Here is a 16128-nt window from a genome sequence, read left to right as displayed (position 1 = left end):
GATTCATGAAAAGCAACCTGTCGAAGTGGTATCGGGTGAGCGTGCGCCTGACTCGGTCGTACAAGATAGGTGTCAATAGAGCAACAAGTGATACCGGATGAAACCTTACTGGATCTAGAGTCCCCATCACTGCCTCTAGCAGCTAGAGTCATAGCTGTGTTTAACCAGACAGCCACTCAGAGGCAGACTGAATTGGCCGCGCCGATGGATACCCTGGAATACCAGGCTGAGAGGTGGCGCCGCATTAAGGTCCACCACGACCAGGACTTCAGGGGCCTTGACCGTTTCTCTCCGCGTCGGTTACGCAAGATCGGGAAGGTCACTGACCTATTTGCACTGGATGCCAGGGGCGTTCTGTATAGTTTTGCCCGCTCTATGCGTGCCTGACCTCGAGATGCCCAAGATGAACCTCGGTTGGTGGTCCCGCAGACATTGCGCGAGAACCTACTCCACTACGTGCACGAAGATTTCCAAGGTGGACACCAAGGGATCACCCGGACCACGAACGCCTACGTTCCGAATTCTATTAGCCCGGCCTGTATGCCGACGTCGAGCGTTTCGTGAAGGAGTGCGTGGACTGTGCGAGTGGAAAAATGAAACCTCCTAATCCAGGACCGCCACCCGGGAATATCGAGCCTCGATGCCCGTTCGAGGTGGTCTCAATGGATTTCGTCACTGACATGCCTAAGTCGGAGCGTGGCAACACGCTCCTGTTGTTGTTCCAGGATACCTTTTCTGGATATGTGAGGTGCAAACCGATGTCATCCACGACCGCTCAAGATGTGGCAGCAGCGTACGAGGAACGAGTCTTCAGGAGGTTCGGTGCATCCTCGATGATCAGACACGATCTGGATCCTCGTTTCATCAGCGTGGTGTTCACCTGATTCAGGGAGCTACTTGGTAGCCAGCAGCGTGCGACACTGGCTTACAGACCGCAGGCCAATGGCCAGCAGGAAAGGTCGGGGCAGACAGTCACTCGGAGCGTCCAAGCCTACATTGCTGAAGCGGACCAGTCTGACTGGGACGATCATGCAGAGGGCCAGATGTTCGCCCTGAATACCTCTTTCGATGCGACCACACTGGATACGCCGTTCTATCTAGTACATGGATGGGATGCTCAACGAACTGTCTCCGCCATGCTAGGACCGAAAACATCCAGTGTGTCCGAGCGAACTGCGCACGAGTGGCGTCGGAAAATTCCAGCGTGACTACAGCTACACCCTCGCATGTGCAGAAGCGCTGCAGAAGAAGGCGAAGAAGGAGCGGTCAGAAGAGCAGACCAGGAAATGGAACGAGCTGTCAGACCCGTTGAAGTCTGGATTCAAGAAGGGTGATTCAGTGTGACTCAACATCCCCAAGATGCAGACTGGATTGAGTCGAAACTTGCTCACATGTGACACGGTCCATTCAAGATCGATGCGATACATGACGATTTACGAGTGAAACTCAAGATCGACAATACTGGATGCCGTGTCAACCCGTGGGTGCGTATCAGTCGCCTCAAACATCGAGCGTTGCTCCCGAAACGACCCTCGACGGAGATCACGTTAGAAGAAGACGACGATTTTGACGCTGCGCTGTTACCCGAAGACAGCTGGGAACCGGCCCTGCTGAATGATGAGTATAAAGTGGACAAGATTCTGAACCTCCGATAGACGAAGCGGGCCCGCACGTCCAAACGTGTCCGCGAGTACCTGATTAAATGGAAAGGATACGATGATCCAGAGTGGCGTCCGATATCCAAGCTCTATTGTAGGGCGCTCCTGTATGTATGAATTCAATCAGGGTTCCCGGGCCCGAGCCCGTTTCCGATCTATGCAGGCTGGGGATGATCACCCCAGTGTTTAGTATGCTGGATGGGGATGCTGGGCCCGAACCGACATTGAATGAGCTAACGGATTTTGCATGTGATTGTTGAATTGTGAAACTGAGTCATGGAAACTGTTGTGAATGCGACGAGGGATGCGTACGCAGACTGAATTGGAGAACGAAGTTGAACGCTGAATGATGAGATACTGAATGATGTGGTGAGTGAAACGAGCAGGAGATGAAGTGATGAATATGGATCATATGGATTATGGAGTTAAATAGTTTTCGCTCAGGTTGAACTTAATCGCGGAATTCCTCAGACACCCAGTTGGTCACCCGCCTGTGAGCAGGAAGTAGCTTCTTGCAAATACGCCGAGGCAGGTGCTCGAAGCACTCCTCGACGGGTCTTGAACCCGGTTCACTGAATGCGTGCTGGCCCAAACCGGTCCAGGATCTTGAGCTGCTCAGCCATTGAGTATGGCTTGCCATCAGACTTCACCTCGGGCTTGTCGTTCAGGATCCAGTTGCAGACCTTGGCTGGATAGACCCAGATACCTGGCTCATACTTCATGGTGTCAGGGGCGCAGGTCTCCTTTTGTTCCTTGAGCTTGGCCACCCATTCAATCGCCGCAGTGTCACACAGGCGCTTGCGCTCAGCCTGCTCATCTGCATCCAAGTCGAATGTCACCCAGTGACCCGCGAGCCAGAATCGCTACGCGTTGCTTTGAATGAAGTTGACCACGACCACGTCGTCCAGTATATCCAGGACTGGGTGCAAAGGTATCAGGATACCCTTGTGGCGCCATGAGTTGATGCCGGGACCCGGAACCTCGATCGTGGCTATCTCCTCTGGAGTCAGTTCGGACATGGTCTTGTGAGCGAGGGGCGACTGCCGCCGAGTCTCTCCAGGACGAGCTTTCTCCTTCTTCTTGGACCTTGGTGGGCTGGGAGAGGAGTCTGACTGCGACGACGCTGAATCGAGCTTGCGCTTGGACCACCGAGTGGGAGTGGATGGTGCCTCTTCTACGTCGCCATCTTGGACCTCTTCATCCTGCCCTCCCTCCTGCATTTCAGCTTCACGACGTTCTATCTGAGCGATCTTGGCCTGCGTCTCCTTGCTTGGAGTCGACGTGGCATCTCGCTTCTCGTTGGCGACCTCTTCGTCGTCGTCTGACCCGAGGAGCTGGATATCGCCGTCACCCTGAGTCGGATCCACCAAGACGGGCCATAATTCCGGATGCTGGTGGTCTCTTTCGTACTGATCCAACGCATTCTCCGCACGAAGATTGTAGACCTCGGGCACGAAGCGCGCCCAGTCACTCTCATCCAGTCGGTTCCAGAACATCACGCGAGCCTGCATGTCGACAAGATCGTGAGCCATGAAGAGAGTGTGAGACACGTTCCCGCTTTTCAGCAACTTCGTGCTGGCAGGATAGGTCAACCCAGAACGCATGGCCAACTGGACGTCAATACGAAGTTTGCGCCACACGACTGGGAGACCTGTGAGCGACGTGCACGCAGCCTTCTCGTCGGCGAGATAATCTTGGTCTGCAGGACGCGCGCGCTGTTGCGTAGGGTCCCATTGAGTTGGACGGGTCTTGATGAATGCTGGAGCCTTGCGAGCCCGGTGTGCCTTCTTGGGTCGAGGCTCCTCGTGTGAAGAGCCACCGGATGAACGATCGCTCGTGCGGTCCAGGCACTATGTGTGCTTGCCGTGAAATCCAGTATCATCACCATCTGATTCAGGACCGCCGTGACGTTTCTCTTCTGTATCGGTGTCGCCGCCACTCTTGGCGACGTACGGCCCTGGATTAGCGAACAAGTCGGCGGCAAAAGCGATATCGATGAGCGTCTTCCATTCAGAAGGAGGAAACGTGCCAGCCTGTGGTGCTTGAGCAGATCTTGCAATCGACGCCAATTGCCAGTCACTTGAGTCTGATGACAATTCAGGAAAGTCACGACCCGATCCACGTTGAGTGACCGAGCCTCCAGCAAAGTCAGTCACCAGACATGCCGTCCTCAGCTGACGCTCCATTGTCGCGACTTGGTCCTAGAGTGCCCGCTTCTCCGTCTAGTGCTCCGCCATGAGCCGCTTGATGTCGTACCGGTAACGCTCCGCTGTCGCGTCGGCTGTGGCCTGCTGGTCCTTGTAGATCGACTCCCACTGTTCACCCAGCTGCGCAAAGTGAGTCTTGAGCTGCACGTTCTCTTTCTGCACCGGGAGTAACGGCTCCACCGCGGACGAACCCAGAGGCTGGACTCATCGCGCATGAGGCGGTACTTGCTGAGTTGACGACGCATGAACGTGGTCATATTGAATGTGCTCTGCGCGAAGTCGCGTAACACCATGAAGAACGAAGGCGACTCCCGTCGAGTTTGGACTGAATCGAGGGTGGTCTCAAGTTCTGCGTCACTGGGTGGCGATCCAGTACGCGGACACAAGAAGTACTCATTCACGCCCTCGACCTCTCCCATCAACGCATTCAGGTCCACCAAGTTTGTCGCCGAGAGCCCCTCCACGGCCGCCAGCACTTCGATGCCGGCGTAGCCCTCACGAACGTAGCGACTGCGATTGATGTGCTACCTCCTGGCCGGAATGTCAACGAAGCAGAACGCCCCATCTGGGGTGTGGTCAGGTGGTGCCTGCCAGTGTGCTGGTGGGGTGATACTGAACGACGCTGAGAATATACGCTCCAGAGGCAGCCCTCTTCCCGCGGGCAAGCCGAGCGCTTCTGTAAATGACAGAATACGCCCCGAAATGCTGCGCTGTTTGGTCGCCAGTCGCTGCGCTACCACCTCTGCTTCCGACGGGCCTTGGTCCTGGCTGGGCTGCTTAGCGTCTCCGTCGTCATCCGAGAGCCCTTCCATCGTCGAGTCGCGGATTCTCTGGCATTTTTCGTCGTCCTGCTTTTCCTTTTCCGCTGCCATCTCGATCAGCGAGGCCTCCCAGCGCTTGTTGCGCTCTTCCAGTGATACCTGGTTGCCTGAGGACCCTTGCTCGCGTCATCGGTGGGCTTGTCATCGGTTGTGGAGTTGTCGCCCTTGTCGCTCCTGCTGGGCTTCCCCGAATTGCCGCTGGAGTTGCCGCCGCTGCTGCTACCCGCGCCCAAGTTGGTACCCGCCTAACCGCTACCCGATGGTGGCGTATGCGGAAATTGTGCCGGGCTCGATGGTGCACCGCGAGGCGCCCACTTCCGACATCGCACTTATGAGCCTTTCGATGGAGAATGGGCTGTGCCGTTAACATTGCATGTCACGGTGATGCCCTCTTGATGTGGCTTGACCTAATGTGGAGACACGACACAGACTGTTCTGCGTCCACGAACTTTTCTTTCTAACGGTATTGCTATCCAGTGCCACCCGCCATTCAGAGTGGCCAGTACCGGGTGTTGGTCAGCTCATTGCCTGTCACCTCGGCAGCAAGATCCTCTGTGAAAGACTTCGATCAGAGGGGTGGTTGATACGATTCGATTTGGGAATTTTTCCCATGGCTACATCTGACTGCCGAAATGGATGGATATGATGGAGTATGATTGGGCGCCCTGGATTGAAATCCAGTGGCGTGCTGTTTGACACGTGGAGAGTGATTGCTTGTTTGCTTGTGTGGAGATTTGGTACTACCAGTACTTGCAGTTAGTATGGGCTCACAGGATCGGAGATGTGCCCCTGGATGAGCACTCATATTCAGCGTGGAGTAACACATCCTGTCCGTCCGCCGACACCCTCACCGCAGGAAAAGCCTAAGGCGTAGAAGTGTAGTCGGAGAACATATCCCGGCTGCAGCCTGCATTGGCTCCGTTCAAGACACTGAAGCAAGACCAAGTGATCCCCCCCAACAACATGACCCCGTGCATCAAGCACCACGCCGACGACAATTCACGGTTAACCAGACTGGATGGTGGCATCCCGGATCGTGACGCACTGAATGACCAAGTGCCACACAGAAAAATCGAGTTGATCCCCGAATGACCACCCTGGATGGAGTCAAGTGAATATCCATCCAGGACAAGCTACCCGTGGTTACACTATGGCGTTTGTGTAACGGGGTTACACAAACAATTGGCTACAAGTCACTTGTGATTTTTAACAGATAAAATATCTGTTAAAAGTTTTAGATACTTCCTCACCTTGGTGTAGGTCACACCAATGGATACATTGAAGTGGGCCACCACAATGAGTGGTCCACACATACCCAAAGATCCTATTGGTCCTATTGGTAGAAAGCAGCATCTTTCTACCAATTAGAGACGTGCATATTGGCGGGGTCTGACAGCCAGCCGCTGTCAGCCCCTTTCATAGATGATAAACAGTTTTAGCAGATTTAGGAGGAAGATCAACTTACAAACAATACAGTTCTCATTTTACCTTAAACTAGCTACTTGGTGTTTTATTTGATTTATATTATACTTGTGGACTCAAATATAATTAATTCAAATTATTAATAAGCTCCTACGCTTCCGCATACACGTAGCGCGACGTGTAAGCTAAAGTAGTGAGCCAAAGTAGTCCCACTACAGCTGGTAGCACTTTGTAGTCCGTCCAACGACCGACTACGTGACGTTCATACAGGGTGTACGAACGCGGAGCCGAGAACCCCATGAGCACGGAGGTGCCCATGGAGAGCTCCAATATGCCTGCAACGCATGTTGGACGCGCTGACTGCCCCCACCTGTCTGACCCAGAGTGGGAAGCCCTCCAACGACTGTCAACAGTCATTGGAGAAGCGGCGATAGCTACGATGCTGCGTACGCTATCACCGACGGAGCAACATGGTGTTGCTCTGGGGTTCATCATGAAGGAGCAGCCTGATGCTGCTTCCTCAGTGACGGCGTCGTCAGGGACGACACCGCGTGCTCAATCATTGCAATTGAGCGTAAGCAATTACGTGGGAAGAGAGGGCGAGCCTCTCCTCCGATGGCTGGTCGAACTCGACACAGCCATAGCGGCTCGTCGTATCGTCGACCCGTTGTCAAAGGTTGCGTTCGCCATGTCATGTCTTGGCGGACGAGCGAGGAGTTGGGCGTACGGACGCCGACTCTCCGATCCTACGTGATTTAGCACGTACGAGATATTCAAAGAGGAGCTCAGAGAAGCGTGTGAGCCCCCGCAAAACGAGTTCCGGTCGAGGGCGGAGTTCCTCGACCTGCAGCAGGGTAAGCATGACGTCCATGCTTACGCACAATGTACGCGGTAATTGGTCTCGAATATTGTGATCAACCCGATAGCCGAGGCGACTAAAGTCGTCACGTTCATGAAGGGACTGAGAAATGGGCCTGTAAAGACTTATCTCTTCCGAGAGTACCCGAGTACTCTCGAAGCTGCGATTACACTCTCAATGCAAGAAGAGTTTAGCCTGCAGCAGGCTAAACTGCATGAGAACGTACCGAGGTCGCAATTGCGCCCGGTAGTGAGCACGGGAAGTCAGGTGATCTCAGTCACGAACAAGAACTTATGAAGCAATCCGACATTATGGAGTATCTGTCATGCTTGTAAGCTGCTACAAACGGAGTCTACCATAGAATAATCCTACATTAAAGCTTGCCCATTGCATACTAAAGTCTACATCAAAGCACGTCACTCGAGTCTACCGTAGAGTAATTTTACATTAAAGCTTGTCCATTGCATACAAAAGCCTACACCAAACCACATTATTCAAGTCTACAGTAGTGTCGTGTAGGAACACGCGCTAATTTATACAAGGCACAATTTCAACAACACCCGCAGAGTCACCGAAGACTCAATGGACTTGTTAGGGTTAGAACCTGAAGGGCCAGGAACTTTCCCTTGCGCCGGGTTGATGTTTCGACTGTGTACCGAGCTTCCGCTAGTCGACCGACGTAAGACTCAGCGTCACTAGCCACGAGCAAAGGCTAGCGCGCTCTCACACACAAAATATACATTGCAGGCCCTCAGAGGAAGGGCCCCGGGCTTTTACGACGTGACACGAGGGTGCCGGAGCTATACCCCGGCGGGAAGAAATAAATGGGGTGCGCTCTCGCTCCTCCACTACCTGGTGACGACTCGTCCCTACCAATACACCGGCCACTAACTATTGGCCCTGCCAGGGATGAACACACGCTACACTAGTAGATGTGCCCACCGACAGTCATAATCCTTGAGCTGCAGATCGTTCGCTGCAGGCTCTGGTGTCGCCCTTGCGTGGTTGGGAGGAAAAGCTGTTCTGTTATTGTTGCCCGAAGGCTTATCTTGTCTTCTCTTAAGTTTCCTATCGATCAATTCAAATATCAAGTATAAACGCGTCCGTTTTGGACCGCCAATTGTAACCTACGACTCTTCGGCCCTTTCTCTGCGACGTGACGGCGCTACCGATGACTCAAACGGCCGCTGAAAGGCTACCGACGACTGCGGACAGGCGCCGACGACTCATAAGCTCGGATCTTGTCAGTAGGTTCGCACCGCACCTAGCGATCTGCAACCGCGCGTGCTTGACTTGGAACCGTCGACGAGTCGTCGTCACCGACTAATTTAGGCCAATCAGCGATCGGGGAGTTTGGTCCAATGATTGGCGATGGGTTGTGACTCGCCAGTTGGCGCCGGCGCCTCCAGTCTTCTTTACCCCCTGTTGTTTGGCTTCGGCTTCATTTCTCGATACCACAGTAGCGTAAATGTACATTAAAGCTTGTCCATTGCATACAAACGTCTACATCACAGCATGTTCATTCGAATACTGTTTACCTTCGTAACTTGTTGTAACTACTACTAATAGTACAAGGCAAAACGACATAGGCGGGACTTCACCATCCGTCGTTGCTGATTTTAGTGACAAGTAGCTCTAGAAGCACCAGCTGTCTCGCTTGGAACTCATGCAAAGCATCCTGTGACTCCTTTAACTCGCGACGGATACCAGCCAGTTTATCCTCCGAGCTCAGTGAAGCGGCGATCGCTGTCATACCTTCCTTCATTGCATCTGCGAGACTGGCCATTGGGGCAGCAACTTTCTGCTTACTCTCTGGCGCCGCGAGAGCATGTCCTCGTCGGAAGTTTCCACGGCGTTGTCCGCATCAGCTAAAATGGCACCACCAACACCTGCTCTTCTGGCGAACGCAGTGTTGAGTATGCCCCACAGCTCCGTGTCGTCCTCACGACCGTCGTTGCCCGTTTGACGACGAGCACTTTTGCCCTACCGATACTCACATTTCAGTTTTTTGTCCTTGATCAGTACCCATTACAACTCTAGTTAGTTTGGCAGAGAAGCAGCTGTAGTGATACATGTCACCGACATACCTGATTCCCGCTTCGCACGCCTTTTAGAGTCTCAGAGAGCCTACCGAAGAAGAATTACCATGCAAGTTTCTCCCTAAGGTTGGTATCAACAGTTTCGATACGCTTCTTAACATCTTCATCGCCGAATCGCATTTCAAAAAGCGATGAGATCATGGCATTCGTCCAAACGAAACGCTTCGCATGGGGAGTCTCCGTCGACTTTGCCTTATTTTTCCCCTTCCGGTTCGATGCCGGCTTCGTACTAATAGCGCGTTTTCCCAGCACAGGAGTAGCGGGAGCAGGGAGTTGAGCACGTGGTGTTTCATCCTGTTGCACGAAATAGAGTTGAGCACGAGACGTCTCTTCTTGCTGCACGAACTGTTTTGGTGCTTGCAGCGACGGTAGTACTGGTAGCTGTACGACGCCTTCAAAAGCTAGTTGCGGACCCAAAGTTGTGTTATGTAGATGCATACCTGGAGGTGCTTGTGTTGGTTGGGAACGGCGCAGAATTCAAGAATGTGGTGCTAGCTGCTAGCACTTCACTATCCTCGATGAATTCTTCGACGACTTATACACTGCCAGAACTCGTTCTGACCAGATCCTAATCTCAGAACAAACTCCAGAACGTGTCTACTTCGACCAGAACATCGCTGCCTTCTAATCCTACCCGTACCTGGAATCTCAGTACGGTTTTACTTAGACCAGGGCCTCATACAGTATCGACGGATATGTCTTGGTCGCATTCAGGCTGGGGGACAAACTGTAGTGGGCCTACTTGGCTCACTAATACACCTTACACGTGCGACAAGTGTATGAGGAAGCGTTAGGTTTATTAATAATTTGAATTAATTATATTTGAGTCCACAAGTATATTATAAATCAAATAAAACACCAAGTAGCTAGTTTAAGGTAAAATGAGAACTGTATTGTTTGTAAGTTGATCTTCCTCCTAAATCTGCTAAAACTGTTTATCATCTATGAAAGGGGCTGACAGCGGCTGGCTGTCAGACCCCGCCAATATGCACGTCTCTAATTGGTAGAAAGATGCTGCTTTCTACCAATAGGACCAATAGGATCTTTGGGTATGTGTGGACCACTCATTGTGGTGGCCCACTTCAATGTATCCATTGGTGTGACCTACACCAAGGTGAGGAAGTATCTAAAACTTTTAACAGATATTTTATCTGTTAAAAATCACAAGTGACTTGTAGCCACTTGTTTGTGTAACCCCGTTACACCATCCCCCCTTAAGGTTAGACACGCGGAGTCCCCGCACGTCAATCTCTGAATTGACCATTCGCCAATCCTCCGCCTATGAAGAAGAAACCTGGGCTCATTCGACGATGAGCGCGCCCCAAGAGAAGAAGGGCCCGAAGGCGGTGGAGAGTAGCCTCTCCATCGATGAGTACTACGAGCGCCAGACGGCGAAGTACGGTGACGTCGTCGACTTCGGCGACAATGACGAAGGCATGGAGGACGAGAAGAGCTCGTCCTCAAAGCTCAAAGACTCAGTGTCGAGCGAGTCGCTCGACCCCCACGCGAAGAACTTCCGCCCGCGTGAGGGGGACGAATCGGACGTTTCCAGCTCGAAGCGTTCGCGAACTGAGAGCGATTCCCCACTCGCTTCCGCTGGGACTCTCAGTTCTCCGCGCGCTGCACCTGCAGCGCGTGATTCCACAGCCCAAAGCTCCCCGCGTACTGCTCTTCGTACGCCCTCTCCATTTCCGGAACGTCCTCCGGCAAGACGTTCTGCGGCTCCCATGTATCTTGATGGGGAGGAAATCCTCTCCAACTAATACGAAAACGAGCCTCTCAAGTGGCTCGTTTTCGGGATTCTATGGTCAACAATCCGATCAACAATCCAACGGTTTGAGCCGCGTCACGGATCGGGGGTGGCGGGGATGAGAACACGCCCCCGAGTATGATCAGATCAATTCGCGCCTCCCCACGACCGGGTGACCGCCATGGAGTGTCTGCAAGGCGCTGAGTTCGCCACCCTGAAGAAGGAGCTGGCGAACCAGAAGGCCCAAGTCGCGGCGGTCTCGCAGGCCGCCTCGAATATCCAGGTCGAGTTGGGGACCCGGATGAAGGAATTGCTCCAGCGTTGCGGACGCGCTGGATGAGAGGCTGCTCGTCGCCGAGGCCAAGGCTTCCGCTTCTGCCTCGACTTCTGCCGAGGCTTCGGGTCAGCCGAGCTAGGTGGCTCGTGCTGCAGGTACGGCTTCAGCCGCCCGACGTAAAAGGTCGGATAGAGGCGCATGCTAGACGGTATGTCTAGCGTGTAAGCGTTGCCGTACCGTGCTAACACAGTGGACGGCCCGATGAAGCGCGGAGCGGCTTACTTGCTCCGAAATGTGAAACTGCATGTTTAGGCAGGTTTTGTGTAGCTAACAGAACCAATTAACTAACTTTGAATTCAGTTGTGTTGCCTCTGCCCACATTGTCTGCGTTCAGCTTCTGTTGATCAACAGAAGCTGCTATTGCATCTTGGACAAACCGAATTGCGGCTTGTCTTTTGTTAATGAAGTCGATTACATCCGGGCTGAAGTCATTCAGCTTGCTCTCCGCTAGAGGCCCGGCCTCTGTGTGGCTGTTCGCGGTGTCTGCGCCCTGCGCAGACCCGTGGTCATTGTCCTTGTTGTTGGAGGAGTCTTCGCCCTGCGCAGACTCATGTGGTTTATTCGTTGTTGCAGTTGACACTGCGCAAGGGTCAGCAGTTTTCTGCGGCTACTGTATTGCAGTCGTAGATCCTCCCCCACTTAAAGTGGGAGTCATCAGTCCGAGTAAACTCGGTAGACGTGGATGCCGCATGGCATGCACGTAGAACGGTGTATGCCTGGTCGAGGCATCCACTGAGGTGTTGATGGCAAACTCTGCGATTCACGCGCTCGGGTTGGCCATCCGTCTGCGGATGATCCGCAGTCGACATTTATAGTTGGCTCCCAAGAAGTGTAAACACCGCTTGCCACAGGTGCGCTATGAAGCACGGGACTCTGTGAGACACGATGTCGGTCGGCATACCATGATGTTTGAACACCATGTCGACGAACAGACGGGCCGTCTGCTTCGCGGTTACCTCTGCCGGCACCGCAGCAAGATGGTACATCGTGCTGAAGCGGTCGACGAAGACCACAACACCGGTATTCCCTCCGCTGACCGGGGGAAGACCAAAGATAAAGTCCAAAGACATGGACTTCCAACACTCCGACGGAGTCGGTAGTGATTGTAACGGAGCCTGCGCGAATGGCGCAGGCTTTACGCGTGGCATACCTCGCAAGCACGGATGTACTTGCGCACCCACTTATACTGGTGGTGCCAGTAGAAGTCGCGCGTGAGAAGGACGTAAGTCTTCTCACGTCCGAGATGTCCCGCAGTCGGGGCATCATGATACTCGTACATGATCCTGAGTCGCAGGTCATGGTCATTCGGCATGACAACGCGATCCGCGTTGTCGTCGACTTAACGACGTGGGTCTGCTCGTTCGCATGGCGTCTTATTCGAAAGTTATACGCACGCTCATGGCAAGGAGTTCCTTGGGCAACTTCTGACGAGCCTTGTCATCGCGAATCGGTGCTGTGCCATAAATCGGGTGTCAATTCCACACAGCTTCTTTCTTAGAAGCTGTGGCGTTTCGTGTCCGCACGTCGAACTGCGCGTGACATGAAGGCGACGTGGGTGTGCTCGATCGCATTCTCGTCCACAGCCCGGCTGTGGATAAATACATCATCGAAATTGCTCGGCGCGAAGTCGCGCACCGAGCGCAACAAGTGCGTTACGCACCTGTTGAAGGCCGCAGGAGCGTTCTTAAGCCCCTGTGGCATTACTAGCCATTCCCAGAGCATGCTGCTTGGCGTGCTCACTGCCGTGAGAGGGAGATCGCTCTCACGCATTAGGATTTGATAAAATCCATCTCGCACGTCGAGAGCACTGTAAACGGTGCTCCCGGCCATCGAATCGATGATAACATCTTTTCGCGGTATCGGTGTCTGCGCCGGTACCGTCGCATCGTTCAGCTTGTTATACGCATGAACGATGCGCCATCCGCCCTGTGGCTTTTCGACACTGAATATCGGAGCACTGTGCTGGGACTTTGATTCCCGCACTTGTCCTGCTTTGCGACGACTTTCAAAGAAGTCGTCGATTGCTTTTACTTGCTCTCGCGGCAGTGGCCACTGCCGCGTGACACAGTACTTCGTGCCCGGCACGAGATCAATCTCGTGCTGAATGCCCTTATCCTGCGGAAGCTCCGCAGGAATCTCCTCCGGGAGTACGTCTTTGTACTCCTTCAACAATTCGTAATAGGGACTCGACTTCAACGAGTCCCAACCTTGTTCCTCGAAGCGCTCTCGCTTCGTCTTCGCACTGAAAGTGTCTTCACTCTCAGAGGTACTTCCCATGAAGAGCTGTCTCAGCTCTTCGCTCTCGCTCTCCGTTCTTTCGCTGTCCGAAAGAACGCAGACCTGCTCGATGCGTCCATCGTGCAAGTCGCGTGTGAAGCGTTTCCAGCTCATGGCTGGAAGCGAAGTCAACTCCGACGCCGTCGTCGGAGGATTAGCGAGTTCCACCTCACGATACTACAATCCAGTATCGGTGTGCGTCAAGACGCTTAGCGTCTCGACATCCGGCGTCACCGCCTCAGTCTGCCCAGCAGACAGTTCTTGTTGCGTCTCGGTCCCGGACCGAGACTTGCGCAGCGTTCTCCGCTTGCGCCGTCTTCTTGTTTTGCGGAGCCGGGCTCCACACAGTTGTTCTTCTGGTCCAGGCCCGGCCGTGTACAGTTGTTCGCCGGCGGACCCTGTCCGCGGGCGCGCGATATCAAGCCCAGCTTGATCGCATGGCGCTTCGTCGTGCAGCCCGGCTGCACGACGGCATGCAAATTGCGTCAGTGCGGTACGTTTGCAACCGTCCGCACTGTTTGCAGCGTCAACTCCCGGAGTTGACACGCCTTCGTCACCTCGACGCCATTCATGGCGGAGCCCCTCATGACCGAGGATGCGTCGGCTCCCGGAGCCGACGCGTCGTTGTCGACCTGACCTCTTCGGGTCAGGGACTGTCCCTTACACGCTAGAACGTAGGTATTGGTTCCCGGAACCAGTACATCTTTTTCTTCTAACGTCGGCAATGCTGCCGACGTTGGTTTCACTTGTGCGCGCCCTCGCGCACTTCTTGGGCACTCCGGGACAGCAGCATTAAGCGCTGTCTCGACTGGTGAGCCGCGCGCACCTGCTGGTGCGCGCGCTGCGGTAACAGGGCCATCGCTCTCTGTTCCGCTGTCGCGGCCGAAGCGCACGAGCGTGCGCTTCTTCTAGTCTATTACCGGATCATGCCGTGCAAGGCATGACATGCCCATAACAACGTCGAACTTACCGTCCAGGTCCAGGACGATAAAGTGTTCGACAAACACTCGTTGTTTGTACGAGAAGCGCACGTTCACGGCGCGCTTCTCGGTCTTCACGATGGCACCTGTTGCCAGGCGTACATCCAGAAGACTCGGTAAACAGTCGAACGAACTATTCGACGCCCCCGAATCTACCAGAGCGCAAAGAGAGCCGCTCGCTCTCTTTGACGATACTTTCGAGATGACCAGGTTCGACCTGTCATCTTGCTTGTTCCAGAGAGAACTGGTCTCAATGGGGACTGCGGTCCTCAGTGTCGCGTGCCCGATGTCGGCACGCGTGACTGCATTACCAGTAGGGCGCACCGCGCCTAGTGGATGTTCACATTTTTGGTTGTCCGCAGCGATGCCCGGCATCGTCATGATGGGCGCCATTGTAGTGCACGGGAGCCGTGCACTCCCTGGTAAAGTGACCTATCCTTCCGCAACGGAAGCATCGCACATTAGTGACCAGTAGCCGTTGCATTCGAGAGGTACATTGGTTTCCTCTACTTCCAACGAAGTTAATACAGAGATTGTGGAAGGATTCGGATCCTCCACACAACACGATATGTAGCATTCAACTCGATCATCAAATTGTGTAGCACTAGACAACTCACAATGACGCGAGTTACGTTCTTCGGCGTCTTCTGTTTCAATTTACCCAGTAAAATACGATACCGGTTTTTCAGGATACCGAAGGAGCGCACCACGGTAATTCTCGTTTGAGAAAGTTTGTTGTTGTATCGCCGTTTTTTGGGGTCCTGCGCGGCCTCTGCTTCATCAAAATGTGTCAATAGGTGTCGAAAAATCTTGTATCCTGCATCACTAAGTAGATGCATCCCAGTTTTAATCGACACATTGTTACGCAGTCCTGATTGATTCCATAAAGCTTGATCATTCATTGAGCCGGAGCGAATACAATAGGAGCGAAAAACAGTCCGATGATCAACCACAGCCTGTATGTTTACTGCATGGGAATTCTCCCTGACAGCAGCCACCATGGTTTCTCTTGCCACCCTCGCATCTTCGTTCTTCGCTGTGGCTCTGCTGGCTACTGTGTCAGCTACAACATCTTCTGCAGGCAAGTGGTCGGAGACCAAAGTGACTGCTGGTGACAGCGAACTGCTGTACGCCACGCTGGCCGACGAAAATGCCTACAACCCCGCTATCAAAGTCTTTATCTGCGTCCGCGTCGTCGAAGAGCTAGGAACGAAGACATCGACTATGAGCAAGCACGTTCGCCAAGCTGATTCGACCAGCTACAAATTCGTCGTGGGTGGTTGTCTCGTGCGCAAGGAGTACGGGGGACGTTGCTTTGAGTCATATTTCTACCCCGTGTGCGACAACTTCGACGTCGTGATCTCACCGAATGTGAAGACTGGCGACTACGCGGTGAAGTCGATCATCGTGCACAAGGTGAAGCCGAAGCATTAAACCATACAGGCCTCATGCCAACGAGTGCCAGCACACACGAAAATTCGATGGTAATTTCACATTATGTCACACAAATACTTCAATGGAGATGAACATCATGTGTGATAGTGCTTGAACATGTAGCTCACGTCGGTATTGTTGCGTCGGTTCTTCGTACTGTGTTTCGTTTAGGGTGTCAACACAAATGGAAGAAACTGGCATCGACTTTTCCTGTTGTTGGACCATTTTTTTTCGGGCCGTATTATCAGCCAGAGGATGGAGCAAAAACGAAGGCGAAGCCCTAT

General features: G+C 53.4%; 3 protein-coding genes across 3 annotated transcripts; 1 reads left to right on the top strand and 2 right to left on the bottom strand.

Annotated features, from left to right (window-relative positions):
- Positions 1–2227: 2227 nt before the first annotated feature.
- On the bottom strand, positions 2228–3505 carry IUM83_11779 (uncharacterized protein; the record flags this gene model as incomplete). The annotated part of the gene is made up of 2 exons (XM_067936359.1): positions 2228–2475; positions 2602–3505. The coding sequence occupies 2 exons, from the start codon at positions 3503–3505 to the stop codon at positions 2228–2230; spliced, it is 1152 nt and encodes a 383-aa protein (XP_067792118.1).
- Positions 3506–3880: 375 nt separating this feature from the next.
- Positions 3881–4779, bottom strand: IUM83_11778 (uncharacterized protein; the record flags this gene model as incomplete). The annotated part of the gene is made up of 2 exons (XM_067936358.1): positions 3881–4021; positions 4603–4779. The coding sequence occupies 2 exons, from the start codon at positions 4777–4779 to the stop codon at positions 3881–3883; spliced, it is 318 nt and encodes a 105-aa protein (XP_067792116.1).
- A 10630-nt stretch (positions 4780–15409) lies between these two features.
- Positions 15410–15844, top strand: IUM83_11777 (Extracellular cystatin-like protease inhibitor; the record flags this gene model as incomplete). Its single annotated transcript, XM_067936357.1, has 1 exon — positions 15410–15844. The coding sequence occupies one exon, from the start codon at positions 15410–15412 to the stop codon at positions 15842–15844; it is 435 nt and encodes a 144-aa protein (XP_067792229.1).
- Between the last annotated feature and the right edge of the window lie 284 nt (positions 15845–16128).

This window comes from Phytophthora cinnamomi (genome assembly GCF_018691715.1).
Source record: "Phytophthora cinnamomi strain GKB4 chromosome Unknown Contig37, whole genome shotgun sequence".
Taxonomy (NCBI): domain Eukaryota; phylum Oomycota; class Peronosporomycetes; order Peronosporales; family Peronosporaceae; genus Phytophthora; species Phytophthora cinnamomi.
The sequence above is the reverse complement of the archived record's forward strand: the minus strand, read 5'-3'. Positions and strand labels throughout refer to the sequence as shown.